At 46.1% G+C, this 22,626-nt stretch overlaps 1 protein-coding gene across 1 annotated transcript; it reads right to left on the reverse strand.

Moving 5' to 3' along the window:
- Window positions 1-11,372: 11,372 nt before the first annotated feature.
- On the reverse strand, window positions 11,373-12,697 carry LOC142302547 (E3 ubiquitin-protein ligase TRIM62-like). Its single transcript, XM_075343651.1, has one exon. The coding sequence runs from the start codon at window positions 12,677-12,679 to the stop codon at window positions 11,375-11,377; it is 1,305 nt and encodes a 434-aa protein (XP_075199766.1). The 5' UTR covers window positions 12,680-12,697; the 3' UTR covers window positions 11,373-11,374.
- Window positions 12,698-22,626: the final 9,929 nt, after the last annotated feature.

A 22,626-nucleotide genomic window follows, 5' to 3' on the forward strand; every position in this document is an offset into this window, starting at 1 on the left:
GGATGAGTTGAGGGCAAGTGAAGACCTAGGTACATGACCAGTGTCAGGGGAAAGGACCCATGTAGGGATGTTAGGAAGTGCAGGGGTTAGCCTCAGGTGAGTATAGGAGGTGACCCCACTACCCTCACCCAAGCCTTTAGGGCCCGCAATTATATTGCATATTCGGTGCACTGTGTGTGTTACGGCACTCGCCGGGGGTTCCCTTATTCTTGTTGGAACCCTAGTAATTACTGCATGACAATAAGGCCCAGTGACGCCATGCTCCACCCATTGTAACCAGAAATAGTGAAATGAGTGCTTCTGCTGGAGAAGGGGAACGGGGGAGCCAGGTGATGGCCAGCAGTGCTCCACTCTCCTTCCTCAATCTGATGTTGTGCATGTGTTCCTCCCTGGCCGGAGGGTGTGGCACTTACTTGCGTCTTCAGCGGCTAGTCAGCCACCCCGTCACCGGTCATTGTCATAGACATAGTTGGGCAACACATCACAGAAACAATTTCCTTTTAACTCAAACTCCAACTTCTTTATTTAGCAAGTAACTTTCGTGAGAGATTCCTTCATAACAAACTTTCCAGGACAGATATGCCACTTTCCACCTTCGGTACCATTCTGCTGCCGCTGTTCTATGGATTAACCTTCTGTCTAGCCCTCGCTCTGGGTACTAGCCTTCCAGCAGCTGAGTCTGACTTTTATGTTCCCAGTCTCTTGCCTTTGCGGTTTGCCGTGCCCATGGGACACAATGAAGAATACCTCCTAAGGCCTGGGTGGACCCAGAAACAGAGCTTGTTGATCCCAGGAATCCCTCAGCAGAACTGAACCTCACTTTTCCTGGCCTGTCTGCCAAACTCACTCTCTATTCCTCCCTCTGTGCTCTGTCTCCCAGGCTACCAAAGTATCTACCTACCGCTGACATCCTCTCCTGCACACTTGGGCGGGCTTTGCACACTACGACATCGCAGGCCGATGCTGCGATGCCGAGTGCGATAGTGCCCGCCCCCGTCGCAGCAGCGATATGTGGTGATAGCTGGCGTAGCGAAAGTTATCGCTACGCCAGCTTCACACACACACTCACCTGCCGTGCGACGTCCCTGTGGCCGGCGACCCGCCTCCTTGTTAAGGGGGCGGGTCGTGCGGCGTCACTGCGACGTCACACGGCAGGCGGCCAATCGGAGCGGAGGGGCGGAGATGAGCAGGATGTAAACATCCTGCCCACCTCCTTCCTTCCGCATATCCTACGGAAGCCGCAGTGAGGCCGGTAGGAGACGTTCCTCGCTCCTGCGACTTCACACACAGCGATGTGTGCTGCCGCAGGAGCGAGGAACAACATCGGACCATTGCGTCAGCGTAATTATGGATTACGCCGACGCTGTACCGATGATCCGATTACGACGCTTTTGCGCTCGTTAATCGTATCATCCAGCCTTTACACACTGCGATGTCGCATGCGATGCCGGAAGTGCGTCATTTTCAATTTGACCCCACCGACATCGCACCTGCGATGTCGCAGTGTGCAAAGTGCCCCTTGGTCTTTACGTTGCACTAAACCTTAGCCTAAAACATTCTATACTATTGTTCTTATACCTGGTACTTATCTATAGCTTACTCCATATTATCCTACTTAGCATTGTTATACTTTACGTAAGTGACAACACAATCTTTCCCTGAAATGAAAGACCTTACGTAAAACACATTACACAAAATATAATATTGCTCCGTAGCCATGACATACATTACATACTCAGACACAATAGGATTAAATCTAACCAAGACACAATAGGATACATATATAGATGTATACAGTGTATATATATATATATATATATATATATATATATATATATATATATATACATACATACATACAACGCAGTGTAAAGTCAAACAAAGACTGGAGGACAAGGAGTAAAGTGCAAATAGGTTTAATAAATAGCAACTGGCACAAAAGAATCGGCGGCAGAAACAGGACGGCAAATAAAATATGGATGTACTAGATGACAATTACATATAGGGCACAAGTAAAATGAATAAATAACAGACTGGGTCAAAAACATGAACAAGGCATCCTGCACATAAAGAGCATGGTGTAAAATTTTGACAATTGTTACACATAGACAGATGGAAAAAACCAGCTCTGGATAAGCACAATGATAACAGTGTATACTCTGAAATAACAGAGATATATAAAATATATAAAATAGGATCCAAGTCTCACTAATCAACAGTGCTTAATACAGATGCTGGTGAAACAGCAACTTCTGCAGTGACAGAGTCAAATAGTTAGAAGTCAAAAAGCAGATAAACAGGTTTAGCCACCATGAGGTGCTAAATGGATGCCAATGAACAGTCAGATTAAGTACAAAGACATGAATGCATGAATAGAAGCCCAGCCGGTTTAAGTAAACATACCCATAAGTGCACAAAGCAGGCCTGATAAGCAGCAGAGGAGACCCCCCGGAGAGAGCCCCGACATACGTTTCACAATCTCAGCTATAGGATTATTTCATCAGGGGGAGGTAGAACCCTGTGAAGCAGCCATGTGTTTTTATACATGGGGCTCGCACGCTCCAGCTGCTCCACCCCCACTCTGTCAGCGTGGCCGGACCAATCGCGGCTGGTGACCAGCACTGTCAGCAGTCAACGCCCTTTTTTTTTTTTTTTTTTGGTAGCGTGCATGTGCGGAAAGCGGGGACATATCACCCACGAACCGCGCACGTGCGCAGGCGATAATGACGCCGACAGAGCTGGGCCAGCAGGTCACTGATGCAACCATGCCGACGGGGGGAGGAGGGGCGGGAGCGAGCATAAGAAGACAAGGATAAGTAAAAATGCAATGTAACAGTAATAAGAGAACATCAACTGTGACAAAAAGTCTTAAATGTAACTTGAAAGGTCCTAGCCGTGACCCAAGAGGAAGATACATGATAAATATCAAGGATATACATAGGTAATTATGGACAATGTGCCACTGATAAAAAGACATATATTATAACATCAAACCCTCAATCTTAATTCAAGTGTCATAGTCGTGGTACAAAGAGGAAGGTAATCAATGCATAATACATGAGTTCCATATCAAAGTTAAACTAAATAAGTATGAGCAGTATAACACATAAGGAGATCATATACTGTAGCACAGATTGTTCAATATCACAAAAAACATCCCAAGTCGTGGCACAGGAGAGGAATGACCAGTGTATAATATACATAAACTTCATGTCACAAGCTGTTCAATGTAAATTGAGATCTCCTAGTCGTGGCACAAGAGGGAAATAATCATTATACAATAACTCCATGATCATAAAAATATGAATATAAACACAATGACACTGGTGAAAAACATAAGTATAACATAGAGAATACAATATTGCTTCAGATGTCCCAGTCGTGGCACAAGAAGGAAGATAATCAATATATGAAAAAAATCCATGTCGATGTTCAATGTCAGAAGTGTGGTTCCAGAAGAGTGCCAGCAGAAAAAAAAAAAAAAATCAGTGGATCTAAAATGAAAATACAAAAATTGTATAACATTAAAAACAAGGCACAGAAACCAGGAAGGTCAGAGAAGAGAGCAGTCATCGTAAGAAAGGCGCAAAACTCAGATGCTCATTAAGCCCCCTCGGGGACAGTGTACCTAAGGTATAAATCCAGCGTGTTTCACGTTGGGCGAGTATTTTGCGTATATTCCCACCCCTCGCCCCCCCCATGTATAACATCAATACCCCTGACTTTCAGGGATGTTGGATCACAGTCATGAAAAACACGAAAGTGGCGAGGGAGGGTTTTAAGAGTGGAAATGTCAACCACTGTCCGGGCGGCAGCAATGTCCCTCACATGTTCCCTCACCCTCTTGCGCAGCTCCCTACTAGTAAGACCCACATATATCATGTGGCACCCGCACGTGGCATAATATACCACGTTGCTGGTACCACACGATACATAGTGGCGTATATCGAAGCTGCGCAAACCATCAGCAGAGGTGAAGGAAGAAATCCGAAGAACATTGCTGCAGGCCAGACAATGGCCGCAAGGGAAACAGCCCCTGAGGGGGGTACCAAGGTCAAGAAAGGTGGTGGGTCGATTAGGAACGTAGTGACTCCGTACAAGCATGTCACGTAAATTACGTGACCTGCGAGGCGTCATTGAGGGGCTTTTGGGTAAAAGGTCACAGAACAGAATCAGAAAGGAGAACATTCCAGTGCCTGCTCAAAATAGATCGCATATTGGACCACTCGTGATTGTAGGTGGAAATAAAACGGATTTGGCTAGGATTTGAGGAACCGCCGGATTTCGCCCCACTACTATATAAAAGAGTGGATCGAGGGGTATGCTTCGCTCGTAGATAAGCCCGCTTAATACTCCTATTGCTGTAGCCCTGCTCTTGAAACCGAATTTGTAAATCTGCCGCCTGTTCCTCAAACAGAGAGTCAGACGAGCAGATACGTTTCATACGTAAAAATTGACCAGTGGGGATGGCCCGAATAGTGCACTGATCATGGGACGACGAGGCATGAAGGAGGGAGTTAACCGAAGTCGTCTTACGGTAGACATTAGTCTGGATCTTCCTATCTTCACCAATTTGAATATCAATATCAAGGAAATCCAGACACCTACTATCATATTTATGGGTTAGTTTAATCCCAAAAGAATTCATGCCAAGTCGTTCCATGAACTCGTCGAGTTGCTCCGTCTTGCCTGTCCACAAAATAAACAAATCATCAATGTACCGCAGCCAGCACTGCACATGGGCATCGGCCAGCCCGCCCCCGTCGCAAAGCAAACCCCTCTCCCAGAAACCTAGGAAGAGGTTTGCGTACGAAGGCGCGCAGGCCGCGCCCATGGCGGTGCCGCGCTGCTGCAAATAGTGTACATCTTTAAATAAAAAGAAATTATGGGTAAGGACAAAACGGAGCAACTCAAGGATTAGGTCACACAAAGGGCCATCCCGACCGGAAGTTGACAAAAAATATTCAGCAGCCTTCAGGCCATCCTCGTGGCGAATACAGGTGTAGAGGGACTCAACGTCTGCCGTAACAAGTAGAGTGTTATTGTCCACAAAGATGCCATCTATCCTCCTAAGAACGTCCGTCGTGTCACGGACATATGAGGGGAGTGTCTCAACCAAAGGTTTCAAATAATAGTCAATAAATTGACATATAGGTTGACACAGCCCCTCAATGCCGGACACGATGGGACGACCAGGAGGACAAAGGGCATCTTTGTGGATTTTAGGCAGCAAATAAAAAGTAGGTGTTTTAGGAAAACGTACCGTGAGTCCCTCCACTACCTGTTTACTAATGATCCCTTGATCACAAGCCTTGCCGAGGATGACCTGAAGTTGAGCAGAAAAGGTGGAAGTGGGGCTACAGGGGAGCTTAGCATAAGTGGACTTGTCACGTAATTGGCGAAGCGCCTCTTTCTCATACATGACGGCTGGCCAGATCACAATGTTACCCCTTTGTCTGCAGGCTTTATTACGATGTCATCAAGTTTGTCCAGGGACTCGATTGCCAATCTCTCGGCATGAGTTAAATTGTCATACCGACGTCTCCTGGACAGATGTTCAAAATCGGATATCACAAGTTTAGTGAATATCTCAACGGCCGGGCAAACAGACAAAGGGGGAAACCTTGTTGATCTGGGCATAGCACAGGATGGAAACTCACCTAAGGTGCTTGGTGCGGCTTCATCCAGCAGCTCCTCAAGATCCTGTATGGCCTGTTGTTCCCTCAAATCCAATGGTCCAGAAAAATGTTGTGTACGTCTATTATGTAATTTGGTGAGAATGACTTTCCGTGCAAAAATATATAAATCCTTTACCGCTGTAAAACAATGGAAGGCATTAGATGGTGAAAAGGAAAGTCCCCTTGACAGCACATCGATTTGGGAAGTGGAGAGGAGATGTTGAGACAGATTAATTACCTGAGGTGTTCTGCGCTTATTCACATTAGAGGGTTGTTGTCTTGACTTAAATCTCGTGACGATACCACTAGAATGGCCAATCTCTGCATCAGATTCATCAGTTTCACTGGGGCCAGGAAAGGTACGTCCGCTGTCTGCACTCGTTCCCCTCGTCCTGGAGAAAGATCGTGATCTTGACCGGCATCCAAGAGTATTGGAGCGCCATTTATAAACACGATTTAGCTGAAAATCATTTTGATCACGTGAAAATTTTTTTATTTTTACAGTTTTTATTTCTTTTTCCCAGCGTAGCAGATCAGCTTCATTCTGTGCAGTGAATTTAAATAGGGCATCGCTCGACAGATTCTCCTTAATGGTAATAAGTAATTTTTCCATCTCTGTCTCCATTTCCAAAATCGAGGCTGTGTCAAGCTCAATAAGAAGATTTAAAAACCCTCTCGAACAGGCACTGGAAAAATCCTCCCAACGCGTTCTGATGGATAAATTATCAACCTGAAATGAGGGACACACTTGTACCCGTAGGCCCCGTGACATACATTACATACTCAGACACAATAGGATTAAATCTAACCAAGACACAATAGGATACATATATAGATGTATACAGTATATATATATATATATATATATATATATATATATATATATATATATATATATACAACGCAGTGTAAAGTCAGTAGGAGTGGGACATTCTGCCCACCTACTACATGCCTCCCTGATAAATCTGGCCGTCCTCGACCAGAACGTTGCTAGAAAAGAAGCAGGCATATTGCAATACATTTTTCTTTTAAGTCCACTTGGTCATCCGGATATCAGGTCATAAGATCACTAAAGGATCCTACAACAAATTGACCGTCGGCAACAGAGCCTTAAAAAAGTATTCATACCCCATGAATTTTTCCACTTTTTTCATGTTACACGCAGAAACTTTTATTTATGTATTTTTTTATGTATTTTATTGGGATTTCACCTGATATACCAACACAAAGCAGCAAATAATTGTGAAGTGCAGATGAAATAATACAAAGTTTTCTCATTAATTAAGACATATAACACTGAAAATTGTTATGTGCACTGTATGTGGTCTGAAAGGCACTGGTGTAGAACTGATCTTACCATTATATGGTATCTGTATGGTGGTAATATCAGATCACAGAGCAGCTGGAGGAGCAGAGATTGTTATCTGTGCATGGAGAGAGCAGGGAGACTGGAGATAAGGCAGGTGGTTATGGGAAATGTAGTTTATAATGGTCTCCTGGGCAGCACGTAAAGGAGTATTCCCATCTGAAACATTGAAACATTATATCCCAACATGTAGTAGGTGTAATAATAATAATATTAGCAAATACCCCCAATTAGAAACGTAGTTTAGTTCCCCTGATATAGCCATGTCTCTTACCTCATGTGCAAGGCATTGCAGCTTAGGTATCCATGGTTATAACTGCGACGAACTAGCTGTCACTATATGAGTGGATGTAACCATGGATTCCTAAACTGTAATGCCCTGCACATGAGTGAAGAGACATGACTATAACAGGAGAACTATACTACATTTCTAATTGGAGGTATTTGCTAATATTATTATAATAATGCCTACTACATATCGGGATAGAATCTTGGACATGGATATAACCCTTTAAGAACCGCTCACTTCCCGTTGAGGACAGAAACTTAATTAAAAAATGTAAGAAATTAGCCCGAGAATGGATTTGAAGGCCATGTAACTGTAGAGGGGTTATTAGACTACAGTTAGATTGATAAAAAATATTTTGGAAAATCCCTTTAAGAAGAGCGATCACTACACCATTATATAGGAAACACACTAGAATTGTGTAAGGAGGATAATGTTGAAGAGGCCCCTCCCACTGCTGTATCTGATAGGCTGAACAGTCCACCAATCAGATATAATTTCTTACAGATCCTTTAGATATCTTTATAGAACCTCCATCTACACATAACGCAGCATGAAGGGGCTCGGAGAAGGCGGCAGTGAAGGTGTGTAAGTGTCTGATGGGGTCACACAGCTCATAAAAGGACAGCTGCCCGGCCTCATAATCCAGACAGATCCGGACTCCATCACTGGAGATCTGCTGAGGTAACCGGATCACTTTACTGTCATGTATCACTGAATATGGAGAATTACGCACCTGTGCGCCATATAAACACCAGGACTTGATATTATTTCCAACATGTGACTGGCGCCCCTTCCTGCTCATACTGGGGTAACACATCCCCACCCTCCACCATCCTGACCCACTGATCTCCACATCCCAGTAATGTCGTCCTGAGGTAAATCCCCTCCTGCTCATCACCTGATTATACTGGAATCTCTCTGCTGTTTCTGGACGATTCTCTCTTATTCTTGTGCAGGTCACAGTTTTCAGGTCGTCTGATATAAGGAGATTATTATGAGCCGTGTTTACATCCAGTAATATGTCTGCAGGATCCTGTACAGAGAAGATCACATTTATATCTCTTATCATAGCAGATAGGGTGTGTGATATGTGTGAGATCAGCTCCGCACCCCGATCACCTCCATCATGTCTGTAACGGGGTGCCAGGGGTGCCTCCGGCCTTGTAGTCGTGGCCCTCGGTATCAGGCTTACCCCTGGTTCCACCGTCACTATGGGGACAGGAGCTAACTTGGTGGGGCAGAGTGTGGTCGTGGTGCAGATGTTGTCCGGCGCACAAACACTCTTCAGGCAGGGTACAATGCGATGAACAAACATTCTTTTATTCTTCACAGTTAAAAGTCCAGACAAAGCAATCCGGTCAGCAATAAATCTGGCAAATGACAATTCCTGTGGAGCTGGGGACACCCTGACCAAACGTCACCTCGGGTGGGGATATGCCCTCCGTACTCTACTTCCTTCGGGCACCCACTATTCAGCCAAGCATACACCGGACCCACACCGGCAGAATAGGCTCTGAGGTTACGTCCACCTCCTTCTCTCCGGTGTCCCCTGCTGTTCTGCTCACACACTCTGCCCGACGTGCACACACTGCTGCCCCGGATGCTACTTCTCACAAAGTCCCGAACAAAGCCATAAAGGTGCTGAGACGCTTTCTTAGCTGGGGGAAGCCTGTCCTTGCGTCCCCTCCAGTGGTGATGTGCCTGACTACTCCACTTCGCCCGGCTCCCACTGCTGGCTACCCACAGTCCGGACCCACACCGGACTGCTTCACACTATGAGGTTCCGCTCGCTCCTTTTCTCACCGGCTTCCCTGATTTCCAGCTCCCTTCTTTCTTTCTTGCTTTCTGCCCACTCAGCTCCACACTCTGCCCCGGCTCTGCTGCTCCGCTCCTGTCCCCGAGACAACTGCTTGTCTTACACACTTCCTTTTTCCTCCTAAGCTGCCAGCTCCTCCCCCTTCCCTGTCACTGTTACCAGGGGAACCACTCACTACACTGGCACCTAGGGAGTACCCTGACTCAGCATACATGCATACAACATAAAACATTTTTATTAATAACATTTCCGGGTTAACTATGCTCCCTTTTGCAGAGGGGTCTGCTCACCCACTGCATACCTCCCCTCTTAAAACCCGAGCCTCCCGGCACGGCTCTTACTTAAAACACACAGAAGCACGTAAAGTCTGCAATACCGTCCACAATAGGCGCAGCCCCCACACAGAGGGTACCAGTGTGCCCAGTTCTGCCCCTCCGGACGGCCACCAGTGTGCGCAACTCTCCTCCTCTGGACGGCCACTAGTGTGCCCAGCTCTCCTCCTCTGGACGGCCACCAGTGTGCGCAGCTTTCCTCCCCTGGACGGCCACCAGTGTGTGCAGCTTTCCTCCTCTGGACGGCCACCAGTCCCGCGCCCGGCGGTTTCTGCAGCGCTCCCGGTCCTTCTTTCAACTAGCGCCCGGAGGCTCAACAGCGCTCCCGGTCTTAGATGGGCGCCCGGAGGCTTGGCAACAGCGCTCCCGGTCTTAGATGGGGCGACTGCCCGTACAAACACACAGAAGGGAGCTCGTCCCGTGAAACTTTAAAAGAACTTCTGCCGGCTAAACGGCGCCGGACTTAAACAACAGATCAGCAGTGGTGACTTACTCTGGGGCCAGGCCCTCTTTCCCCCTGCAGATCCCATCCCATCATCTTGACTCCTCCGCTGAGGTACTTCTTTTTCTTCTTCCGTGCCCTGGAGCTGGCGCCTCCCCTCTTTGGGCGGAGTACTCCATGCTTTCTCTTCGGCACCGGCCAGCCCCAGGCTCTTCTTTTGGCGCCAATTCTGCGCGCGCCTTCTGTGTCTTCCCAGACAACGGCCATCTTGCCGCCATCTTGTGCCCGGTCCTTCACCTCAGGCACCGTCTCCTCTTCCCACCATGGGACTGCAAATCTTCGCTGAGAGTCCGGATCAGGGGCCCTCGGCACCACTTGGTCTCCATCTTCTTGGAGCGGGTCCCCTGGCATACGATCCGGATCCTGCCGACTACGCCACATGTAACGGGGTGCCAGGGGTGCCTCCGGCCTTGTAGTCGTGGCCCTCGGTATCAGGCTTACCCCTGGTTCCACCGTCACTATGGGGACAGGAGCTAACTTGGTGGGGCAGAGTGTGGTCGTGGTGCAGATGTTGTCCGGCGCACAAACACTCTTCAGGCAGGGTACAATGCGATGAACAAACATTCTTTTATTCTTCACAGTTAAAAGTCCAGACAAAGCAATCCGGTCAGCAATAAATCTGGCAGATGACAATTCCTGTGGAGCTGGGGACACCCTGACCAAACGTCACCTCGGGTGGGGATATGCCCTCCGTACTCTACTTCCTTCGGGCACCCACTATTCAGCCAAGCATACACCGGACCCACACCGGCAGAATAGGCTCTGAGGTTACGTCCACCTCCTTCTCTCCGGTGTCCCCTGCTGTTCTGCTCACACACTCTGCCCGACGTGCACACACTGCTGCCCCGGATGCTACTTCTCACAAAGTCCCGAACAAAGCCATAAAGGTGCTGAGACGCTTTCTTAGCTGGGGGAAGCCTGTCCTTGCGTCCCCTCCAGTGGTGATGTGCCTGACTACTCCACTTCGCCCGGCTCCCACTTCTGGCTACCCACAGTCCGGACCCACACCGGACTGCTTCACACTATGAGGTTCCGCTCGCTCCTTTTCTCACCGGCTTCCCTGATTTCCAGCTCCCTTCTTTCTTTCTTGCTTTCTGCCCACTCAGCTCCACACTCTGCCCCGGCTCTGCTGCTCCGCTCCTGTCCCCGAGACAACTGCTTGTCTTACACACTTCCTTTTTCCTCCTAAGCTGCCAGCTCCTCCCCCTTCCCTGTCACTGTTACCAGGGGAACCACTCACTACACTGGCACCTAGGGAGTACCCTGACTCAGCATACATGCATACAACATAAAACATTTTTATTAATAACATTTCCGGGTTAACTATGCTCCCTTTTGCAGAGGGGTCTGCTCACCCACTGCAATGTCCTCCTGTGTCCTCATCACCTCCATCATGTCCCCGTGTCCTCATCACCTCCATCATGTCCTCCTGTGTTCTCATGACCTCCATCATGTCCCCCTGTGTTCTCATGACCTCCATCATGTTCTCCTGTGTCCTCATCACCTCCATCATGTTCTCCTGTGTCCTCATCACCTCCATCATGTCCTCCTGTGTCCTCATCAACTCCATCATGTTCTCCTGTGTCCTCATCAACTCCATCATGTCCTCCTGTGTCCTCATCACCTCCATCATGTTCTCCTGTGTCCTCATCACCTCCATCATGTCTTCCTATGTCTTCATCACCTCCATCATGTCCTCCTGTGTCCTCATCACCTCCATCAAGTCTTCCTATGTCTTCATCACCTCCATCATGTCCTCCTGTGTCCTCATCACCTCTGTCCTCCTCAGAATCACACAATTCATCGGTGTCTGGATCCTGTAAGACGGTCAGTGGATCAGTCATGTTACACAGCTCCTCAATGTGTCTCATCTTCCGGGACAGTTCATCCTTATTTATTTCCAGCTTCTGGATCACATCAGACAGTGACATCTCTTCTTCCCGCCTGGAAATCTCACTCAGGACCTTCTTCTCCAGGTCGTGCACCCATCTCCTGATGTCTATAAACAGGGCAGTGACTTTCTCGGCTTCTCCAGCTGCTTTTATTTGAGCTTTTCTCCTGCGCTTCTCCAGATTTTGGATTCTTTCCTCAGTTTTCTTTCTCTTTGTGGTCAGTTTCTGGAGAACATTTCTCATTTTCTTCTTCTTCTTCTCAGAGGCCTCATCCATCATCTCCACCTGGTGTCCCCGATGTTCTCCGGCCAAACTGCAGGACACACAGATACAAGCAGCGTCCTCAGTGCAGTAGTATTCCAGGATCTTCTTATGGACAGAACATTTCCGGTTCTCCAGAGAAGTGCTGGGATCAGTTAGGACGTGTTCTGGTCCTTTGCTTTGGACTCTCAGGTGATTATCACACAGAGAAGCCTCACAGTGTAGACAGGATCTAACAGCAGATGCAGGAGTATCCACACAGTAAGTGCAGCGGATCCCGGTGATGTTTTTCAGTTTAGGACGATTAGACAGGAAGTTCTCCACTGCGTTGCTCAGAGCTATGTTTCTCTTCATTGCCGGCCGGTCTTTAAACTTTTCTCTACATTCAGGACAGGAATGAACTCCAGATTTCTCCTGTGTATCCAGCACACGATCAATACAGTCCCGGCAGAAGTTGTGTCCACATCTCAGGGTTACAGGATCTGTATACAGGGTCAGACCGATGGAACAGTCCAGCTCGTCTCTCAGATCAGCAGACGCCATGGCTGACACTACATAGCAGCCAAGAAACCACGTGACCGCAGGGAGTGTCCCAGCATATACATTATTCTAGATTACGCTCTTTAGTTCTCCACTGAGACAATCATTTTCCTCATATCTTCCTGATTTGTTGGCTTTGGAGGGCAAGGTCCTCACTTACTGGTTTTGCTGATTGTTTAATACTCAGTCATTTAATTGAGCTTTATCAGCGGAGAATAATAACATAGGTCTGTAAGGGTAAAAATGTTATAAACGTAAGAAGTGATTCTTATATAGCAAAAAATTGTGAAAAAACAGCTCAAATTATAGTAGACTAGCTGTAGTACCCGGGTGTTGCCCAGGATAGTAACCGTCTCTCTGTGTCTCTCCCAGTCTCTGTCTGTCTGTCTCTGTCTGTCTCTTTCTGTCTGTCTGTGTTCCTGTCTCTGTCTATCTCTGTGTATCTGTCTCTCTGTCTGTCTCTGTGTATCTGTCTCTCTGTCTGTCTCTTTCCGTCTGTGTGTCTGTCTCTATCCATGTGTGTCTCTGTCTCTCTCCATGTCTGTGTCTATCTCTCTGTCTGTGTCTATTTCTCTGTCTGTCTCAGTCTCTCTGTCTCTCTCTATGTCTTTGTCTGTCTGTCTGTCTCTCTCTATCTCTGTGTCTGTCTGTGTCTTTTTCTCTCTATCTCTGTGTCTGTCAGTCTGTTTTCCCATCTGTCTCTTTCCCCGTTTGTCTCTTTCTCCCTCTGTCTCTTTCCCCGTCTGTCTCGTTCCAGGTCTGTCTCTTTCCCCTTCTGTCTCTTTCTCCATCTGTCTCTTTCACCGTCTGTCTCTGTCTCTTTCCCTGTCTCTTTTCTTGTCTCTTTTCTTGTCTGTCTGTCTCTTTCCCTGTTTTGTCTCTTTCCCTGTCTTTTTCCCTGTCTCTGTCTTTTCCCGTCTCTGTTTCTTTCCTTGTCTCTGCCTGTCTCTTTTTCTGTCTGTATCTGTCTGCCTCTGTCTCTTTGACTTTCTGTCTCTTTCCCTGTCTGTCTCTTTCCCTGTCTGTGCCTGCCTGTCTGTGTCTGCCTCTGTCTGTCTCTTTGATTGTCTGTCTCTCTCTCTCTTTCCCTGTCTGTCTCTTTCCCTGTCTGCCTCTTTGATTGTCTGTCTCTCTCTCTCTTTCCCTGTCTGTCTCTGTCTCTCTGTCTCTTTCCCTGTCTGTCTGTGTGTCTGTCTCTTTCCATGTGTGTCTCTGTCTCTCTCCATGTCTGTGTCTGTCTCTCTGCTCTGTCTGTCTGTGTCTATCTCTCTGTCTGTCTCAGTCTCTCTGTCTCTCTCTATGTCTGTGTCTGTCTGACTCTCTCTATCTCTGTGTCTGTCTGTGTCTTTTTCTCTCTATCTTTGTCTTTCAGTCTGTTTCCCCATCTGTCTCTTTCCCCGTTTGTCTCTTTCCCCGTCTGTCCTTTCCCTGTCTGTCTCTTTCCAGGTCTGTTTCTTTCCAGGTCTTTCTCGTTCCAGGTCTGTCTCTTTGCCCGTCTGTTTCTTTCCCCATCTGTCTCTTTCTCCATCTGTCTCTTTCACCGTCTGTCTCTTTCACCGTCTGTCTCTTTCCCTGTCTCTTTTCTTGTCTATCTCTTTCCCTGTTTTTGTCTCTTTCCCTGTCTCTGTCTTTTTCCCCGTCTCTGTTTCTTTCCTTGTCTCTGCCTGTCTCTTTTTTTCTCTGTATCTGTCTGCCTCTGTCTCTTTCCCTGTCTGTCTCTTTCCTTGTCTGTGCCTGTCTGTCTGTGTCTGTCTGCCTCTGTCTGTCTCTTTGATTGTCTGTCTCTCTCTGTCTCTTTCCCTGTCTGTCTCTTTACCTGTCTGTGCCTGTCTGCCTCTTTGATTGTCTGTCTCTCTCTCTCTCGTTCCCTGTCTGTCTCTGTCTCTTTTCCTGTCTGTCTCTTTCTGTCTCTCTCTATCCGTCTCCCCACCGATATCTTATTACCTCACAATAAGCTTCTTATACTATGAATGTCCTTTGTTCCTATAGCAACCAATCACAGCTGCTATTAATAACCTTTAACTCGCAGCAGCTCCATTGACTTTAATGGAGGCAGGTTTTTTGTAGAGTAACTGTAAAGCGTGGGGTTACATTTTACCGTCAAAACATAGTCTATGACGTTCCCTGAGTCACATGGGGTGTCTGTACAAAATTTTGTGATTGTAAATGCGACGTTGCGGATTCCTTTAGCGGACATATACACATACACTCAGCTTTATATATTAGATTCCGCATCAATCTCATGGTGTAATGAGAATTTCCAGCATGAAAAAGAGGGGTGATCCAGCGGTAAATCTTAAAAAAGCTCCTCTATTAAATCACATAAAGCAATCGTGGATGTTTGAAGTCGCAGCTTCATTAGGATAAGCAATCACAGCTCCGTGGCAGATGAGAAGTGTGCACATTCCCGAAGTCTTCATTAAGATAAAAACAAAGGCAAAAAAAATCACAGCTCCGTGGTGGATAAGGAGTGATACGCAAACACGTTCCGGCTGGACGCCTAATTCATTGCATGTTCCGATCCATGTGAACAGGCCTCATTTTATATATAATATTGTGCACATTTTTGGCTACAATTAAGACTTTTCTTTTTTTAAGAATCAGTCACTGGAATTTGAAACAGTTTTCATAAACCCATATTTTGCATACCTGTGTGCTTTGCTGCATTTTACTGTATAATATGTATGTCATCTGTCTAATGTGTTAATCGTGAAATGTTAAGTAGGAATGTCAGTGGATAGATGGAAGAGTAAAGCGGGCTTTACACACTGCGATATCGGTCCCGATATCGCTAGTGTGGGTACTTGCCCCCATCTGTTGCGCGACCCGGGCAAATCGCTGCCCGTGTCGCACAACATCGCCCAGACCCGTCACACATACTTACCTGCCCGGCGACGTCGCTGTGACCGGCGAACCGCCTCTTTTCTAAGGGGGCGGTCCGTGCGGCGTCACAGCGGCGTCACTGAGCAGCCGCCCAATAGCAGCGGAGGGGCGGAGCTGAGCGGGACGTAACATCCCGCCCACCTCCTTCCTTCCGCATAGCGGCCGGGAGGCAGGTAAGGAGAGCCTCCTCATTCCTGCGGCGTCACACGGAGCGATGTGTGCTGCCGCAGGAACGAGGAACAACTTCGTTACTGCTGCAGTAACGATTTTTGAGAATGGACCCCCATGTCACCGATTAGCGATTTTGCACTTTTTTGCAACGATGCAAAATCGCTCATCGGTGTCACACGCAACGGCATCGCTAATGCGGCCGGATGTGCGTCACCAATTCCGTGACCCCAACGAGTTCGCATTAGCGATGTCGTAGCGTGTAAAGCCCCCTTTAAAGTGGGTTTTAGGATGTTAGTGTAGTGGATTGATCCTGGTTGCTGAGGGAAGTAAAGCCAGAATAGGAGGAGTGTGAGAGAGCAGAGGGTTGGTTAGCGAGACAGTTCTGCAGAGTAGTTGCTGAAGCAAGGAGGAGTTCTATACTAGAGTCCATTGCGAAACCAGGAAGTATCCTCCAACGGTCCGGAGCCTATGGCTTACCTCGTGGCGGGCTTAGGAGAGTCCAGGGACCAGTCGGGTAAGTGTACTAGTGATGGGCAGGCCGGCTTTTTTTGGTGATCCGGTTCCCATGGCTCCACTCACCAAAAAGAGCCGACTCATTCGGATCGTTCTTGGCTCCCTATTAAATATGTACAGGTAAAATATACAGTCATATGAAAAAGTTTGGGCACCCCTATTAATGTTAACCTTTTTTCTTTATAACAATTTGGGTTTTCGCTATTTCAGTTTCATATATCTAATAACTGATGCAGGTGTATCCAATCATGAGAAAAGGTATTTAAGGTGGCCACTTGCAAGTTGTTCTCCTATTTGAATCTCCTATGAAGAGTGGCATCATGGGCTCCTCAAAACAACTCTCAAATGATCTGAAAACAAAGATTATTCAGCATAGTTGTTCAGGGGAAGGTACAAAAAGTTGTCTCAGAGATTTAAAGTGTCAGTTTCCACTGTGAGGAACATAGTAAGGAAATGGAAGAACACAGGTACAGTTCTTGTTAAGCCCAGAAGTGGCAGGCCAAGAAAAATATCAGAAAGGCAGAGAAGAAGAATGGTGAGAACAGTCAAGGACAATCCACAGACCACCTCCAAAGACCTGCAGCATCATCTTGCTGCAGATGGTGTCAATGTGCATCGGTCAACAATACAGTGCACGTTGCACAAGGAGAAGCTGTATGGGAGAGTGATGCGAAAGAAGCCGTTTCTGCAAGCACGCCACAAACAGAGTCGCCTGAGGTATGCAAAAGCACATTTGGACAAGCCAGTGACATTTTGGAAGAAGGTCCTGTGGACTGATGAAACAAAGATTGAGTTGTTTGGTCATACAAAAAGGCGTTATGCATGGAGGCAAAAAAACACGGCATTCCAAGAAAAGCACTTGCTACCCACAGTAAAATTTGGTGGAGGTTCCATCATGCTTTGGGGCTGTGTGGCCAATGCCGGCACCGGGAATCTTGTTAAAGGTGAGGGTCGCATGGATTCAACTCAGTATCAGCATATTCTTGACAATAATGTGCAAGAATCAGTGATGAAGTTGAAGTTACGCAGGGGATGGATATTTCAGCAAGACAATGATCCAAAACACCGCTCCAAATCCACTCAGACATTCATGCAGAGGAACAATTACAATGTTCTGGAATGGCCATCCCAGTCCACAGACCTGAATATCATTGAAAATCTGTGGGATGATGTGAAGCGGCTGTCCATGCTCGGCGACCATCAAACTTAACTGAACTGGAATTGTTTTGTAAACAGGAATGGTCAAATCTACCTTCATCCAGGATCCAGTAACTCATTAACAGCTACAGGAAGCCACTAGAGGCTGTGATTTTTGCAAAAGAAGGATCTACAAAATATTAATGTCACTTTTATGTTGAGGTGCCCATACTTTTGCACCTGTCAAATTTTGTTTAAATGCAGATTGCACATTTTCTGATAGTACAATAAACCTCATTTCAATACAGAAATATTACTCAGTCCATCAGTTATTAGATATATGAAACTGAAATAGCAAAAACCCAAATTGTTATAAAGAAAAAAGGTTAACATTAATAGGGGTGCCCAAACTTTTTCATATGACTGTATCTTTACCGTGTTAGCCAGTAGAGATAAAATAATTGTTTAAAAGAACTGAGAGTCCTCAGTGGTTGATACCTTTTAATGGCTAACTGAAAAGATGGTAATAATAGCAAACTTTCAAGACTACATAGGTCTCCTCAGTAGCCTGAAGAAGAGACCTGTCACCTGAGTAGTCTCGGAAGCTTGCTATTATTATCATCTTTTCAGTTAGCCATTAAAAGGTATCAACCACTGAGGACTCTCAGTTCTTTTAAACAATTTTTTTATTAAATATGTATTCACCCTAGGTAAACACATATTTAAGATTATAGTAACGCTGATGAAACCCCACCCACCCACAGCTAACCCCGCCCACTTACAAGGGACCAATTAGATTGTTGATTGGGCGTGGTTTCAGTGGCAAAAAGAGCCATTTAGAGATTTTAGTGGCCCTCACTGGGGATCCGGCTCCTTTCAGTCACAGCAGGGAGCCGGATCTTTATGTCGGATCATTCGTGACCGACACATCACTAAAGTGTACCGACAGCGGGCCCATATACAGATTGAGAGGCTAGAAGCCGTCTGAGGTAGTGGCGCGGACTACGGAAGCCGCGGAAACAAGAAATGGGAGAAAAGCAGAAGTTTAGACCCAAGGTGAGGGCTACACAGAAAAAGTACCATAAAGAAAAGCGGCAGCAGAACCGGAATGTATGGTCATGTCTGTCCAAAAGATTGAAAGACAAATAGAACAGTTGTTGTTGTGTTGCAAAGAATCTCTATGTGTGATGTGTTGCCCTGCTATGTCTATGGCAGTGACCAGCTGAGGGGTGGTGGACACTCCCCTGAAGACCCACGTAAGTGTTACCCTGATTGAGGTGGATCACAAACACATGCTCAGTCTAGTAAAGTAGAGCGGAGCCCTGCTGGCAATCCGTTGGCTCCCCTCTATACAAAGACCAATACCGATTTTACCACCAAGTGACCGTATAGTGGTAGAATATGTAAGAGATCAATTAATTCAAAACTACACTACAATATTACTTAAAAAATTGCATAACATTATAATCTATAAAAAAAAAACCCTTTCCAATGAATTTCTTTTAGTCGTCTTACCTACCTACTAGGAACTCATGGAAGTTTGGTCGTTTTCTTTGGTCCAGTCTTCTTTGAAGGCGGCACACGTCATGATGTCATGTGACCATTGTTTACTCCTCTGATTAGGCCTACAACCAACTGTGATTAGTTTCTGTGGCTACATGAAAGCTGAGCCTTGATTGGATCCTCAGGTAAAAATGAAAGCTGAGCTCTGATAGGATCCTCTTGTAAAATGAAAGCTTTACTCTGATTGGATCCTCAGGTAACATGAAAACTGAGTTCTGATTGGATCAACCGGCAAAATGAAAGCTGAGCTCTGGTTACTATGTGCAACAAGGACAGTTTCATTTTAGGACTGTTCTGGTTTATGGACCCTCTCTGTTTCATAATTTCCCAACTTTAGTGGTCTCTTAGGAAATAAGAACCATGACCAATAGCCCTGGTGCCATCAACTACTGCATGTTGCCACTGTGGCCAGGTACCTCTTTGAGCAGGGGCTCTTTTTATACTTTTTTTTTATGAAGTGTTGACACATTGGATGTATAATTGGACACCCCCTGCATTCATGAATCTCACTGGTTGGGCAGGGATACAGTGTATTGCACTATTTACCTATATAGTGTACTGTCAGGGGTGTTACAAATTCTAGTGCTGTCTCTATGTCCACCTTCTACTCCTGTGCACCTCACCTAAGGCCTTATAGACCAACTCCTTATCTCCACCATCTGAACAGATCTTAGAACCTTTGCGCTTTCCTTTAACCCCTTCACGACCTTGGACGGATCTATCCGTCCAGGATCGTGTCCCGTTAAGCCCCGCCCCCTGCCGCGGGCAGGCGGCGTGGATCGGCACACATATCAGCTGTTTTCAACAGCTGACATGTGTGCCTGCTAGCCGCGGGTGGAATCGCTTCCACCCGCGGCCATTAACCCCTTAAATCTTGCTGCCAAAGTCTGGCAGCAAGATTTAAATGCACGCGGCCATGTTTGTTACTTACCGCCGCCCCCACCGGAAGTCACGTGTGTTATCACGTGACTATCGGTGGTTGCCATCGTAGCACAGGGTCATGTGATGACGCCTGCTGCTATGATCTTTCACTTTCATTTTCCCTCGGCCGAGAGCAGAGGGAAAACCAAAGTGAGTGAATCTGCTGATTACAGCGGTATTGCTGTGATCAGCAGATAGCGATCAGCGATCGGATTGCTGATTGCTATAGCCCCCTAGGGGGACTAGTAAAATAAAAAAAAAAGTAAAAAAAAAAGTTTTAAAAAATAAAAAAAAAACAAAAAACCTAAAAGTTCAAATCACCCCCCTTTCCCCCCATTGAAAATTAAAGGGTTAAAAAATAAATAAATATACACATATTTGGTATCGCCGCGTTCAGAAATGCCCGATCTATCAAAATATAAAATCAATTATTCTGATTGGCAAACGGCGTAGTGGCAAAAAAATTCCAAACGCCAAAATTACGTTTTTTGGTCGCCGCAAGTTTTGCGCAAAATGCAATAACAGGCGATCAAAACGTAGCATCTGCGCAAAAATGGTACCATTATAAACGTCAGCTCGAGACGCAAAAAATAAGCCATCACTGAGCCATAGATCCCAAAAAATAAGAACTCTACGTGTTTCGGAAAATGGCGCAAAACGTGCGCCACTTTTATTGGACAAACTTGTGAATTTTTTTTAACCCCTTAGATACAAGTAAACCTATACATGTTTGGTGTCTACAAACTCGCACCGACCTGAGGCATCACACCCACACATCAGTTTTACCATATAGTGAACACCGTGAATAAAATATCCCAAAAACTATTGTACGATCCCACTTTTTTTGCAATTTTTCCGCACTTGGAATTTTTTTGCCGTTTTCCAGTACATTATATGGTAAAACTTATGATTTCATTTAAAAGTACAACTCGTCCCGCAAAAAACAAGCCCTCATATGGCAAGATTGACGGAATAATAAAAAAGTTACGGCTCTTGGAAGAAAAGGAGCAAAAAACAAAAACGCAAAAACGGAAAGTGCCCGGGGGCTGAAGGGGTTAAGGACAGCTCACTGATTTTACCCATCATGTAATGTTTCTTGTGTGGCACCTTGGTAATGAGACACCTTTTTATTGGTCATCAGTTGAACCAGCTGATGTTATTTTTCACTAAAGGGGGCTTTACACGCTACGATATCGTTAATGTTTGGTCGCCGGGGTCAAGTTGTTAGTGATGCACATCCGGCGTCATTAACGATATCGCAGCGTGTAATACTTACCAGCGACCTTAGGCGACCTCAAAAATGGTGAAAATCGTTCACCATGGAGAGGTCGTCCCAAAGTCAAAAATCGGTAAGGGTTGTTTAGCGTTGTGGTTCATCGCTCATGCGGCAGCACACATCGCTATGTGTGACACCGCATGAGCGAGGAACGTCTCCTTACCTGCCGCCGGCCCCAATGAGGAAGGAAGGAGGTGGGCGGGATGTTACGTCCTGCTCATCTCCGCCCCTCTGCTTTGATTTGCCGGCCGCTTAGTGACGTTGCGGTGACGTCGCTGTGATGCCGAACGTCCCTCCCCCTTGAAGGAGGGATTGTTCGGCAGTCACAGCGACGCCGCAGACCAGGTAAGTATGTGTGACGCTGCGTAGCGATAATGTTCGCTACGGCAGCAATCACAAACAATCGCATGCGCGGCGGGGGCGGGTACTTACACGGTCGCTATCGCTAGAAATTGCTAGCGATATCGCTACCGTGTAAAGCCCCCTTAAGTGTCAGGATTGCTTTCTAATTACTGATAGATTTCAGCGGGTGTCAGGACTTTCCATGACTTTTTGCACCTCTTTCTTCATGTGTTCAATACTTTTCCCTGAGTCATTTCTCATTATTACACATAACTTAATTTATGAACATCTATGGTTTGATTTCTTTTCTTGTGTGGATTGGATGGGTTGTTACCGACATCTGGTGAGAAATATATGTGAATTACACATTTAGAAATATACTTAGTTGGAAAATTGGTGACGTGTTCAATACTTATTTCACTGTATAAATGACAGAGGAGTCATATGAGTACATAAATATTAATGATGTGTGACTGACAGATTTCACATTTTTCAGTTTACTTGAATTTGGTCAGAAAATTAAATTTGCATCTAAATTATTCTATGAAAATCGAAAGTTCCTTATTATCCTCAGGGGGATCTCGGCCCCAGAACGTAATAATCAAAGGGCAAAAAAAATACCTCACTGCTCCCCTATCTGACATATGTCGCTTCTCGGTGCCGAAGGCTGAATTACGGTAGCACAAAGCAAAAAGTTAAAAATTGGATGAAAAGAAAACTTACATTTTTATACAATTCTAGGCAAATTAAATTCCCCTCAAACAGATTCATTCATCTCAATATACTGTATTTTACATTTTATGAGATGCACTGGATTATAAGACGCACCCCAAATTTAGAGGTGAAAAATAGGAAAAAATAATTTTTAATGTTAAAATGAGGGTCCCTCTTATAATCCTAGTGCGTCTTAATCCTATTGTTCACCGGGGGGAGTGGTGGTGTTGGAGCGGCTCAGGAAGGTCACATGAGGTAGTGTCAGCGATGCTGCGGGCTCAGAGGAGGGGTTGCGGCTCAGGAGGGTTGGCGATACTGCGGGCTGGAGGGTGTAGCGGCGGGCGCCATTGAATCCTCTGGATATGGCTTACCGGGGCGACGGTGGTGGAGCAGGGACATGTGTGGCCAGGTCACAGGACGTGCTTGGGGG

Source organism: Anomaloglossus baeobatrachus, chromosome 4, assembly GCF_048569485.1.
Source record: "Anomaloglossus baeobatrachus isolate aAnoBae1 chromosome 4, aAnoBae1.hap1, whole genome shotgun sequence".
Lineage (NCBI taxonomy): Eukaryota > Metazoa > Chordata > Amphibia > Anura > Aromobatidae > Anomaloglossus > Anomaloglossus baeobatrachus.

Bases quoted from the DNA above. Each gene is read 5' to 3' on its own strand.
- LOC142302547 (XM_075343651.1), bottom strand. From the start codon at position 12,679: ATGGCGTCTGCTGATCTGAGAGACGAGCTGGACTGTTCCATCGGTCTG.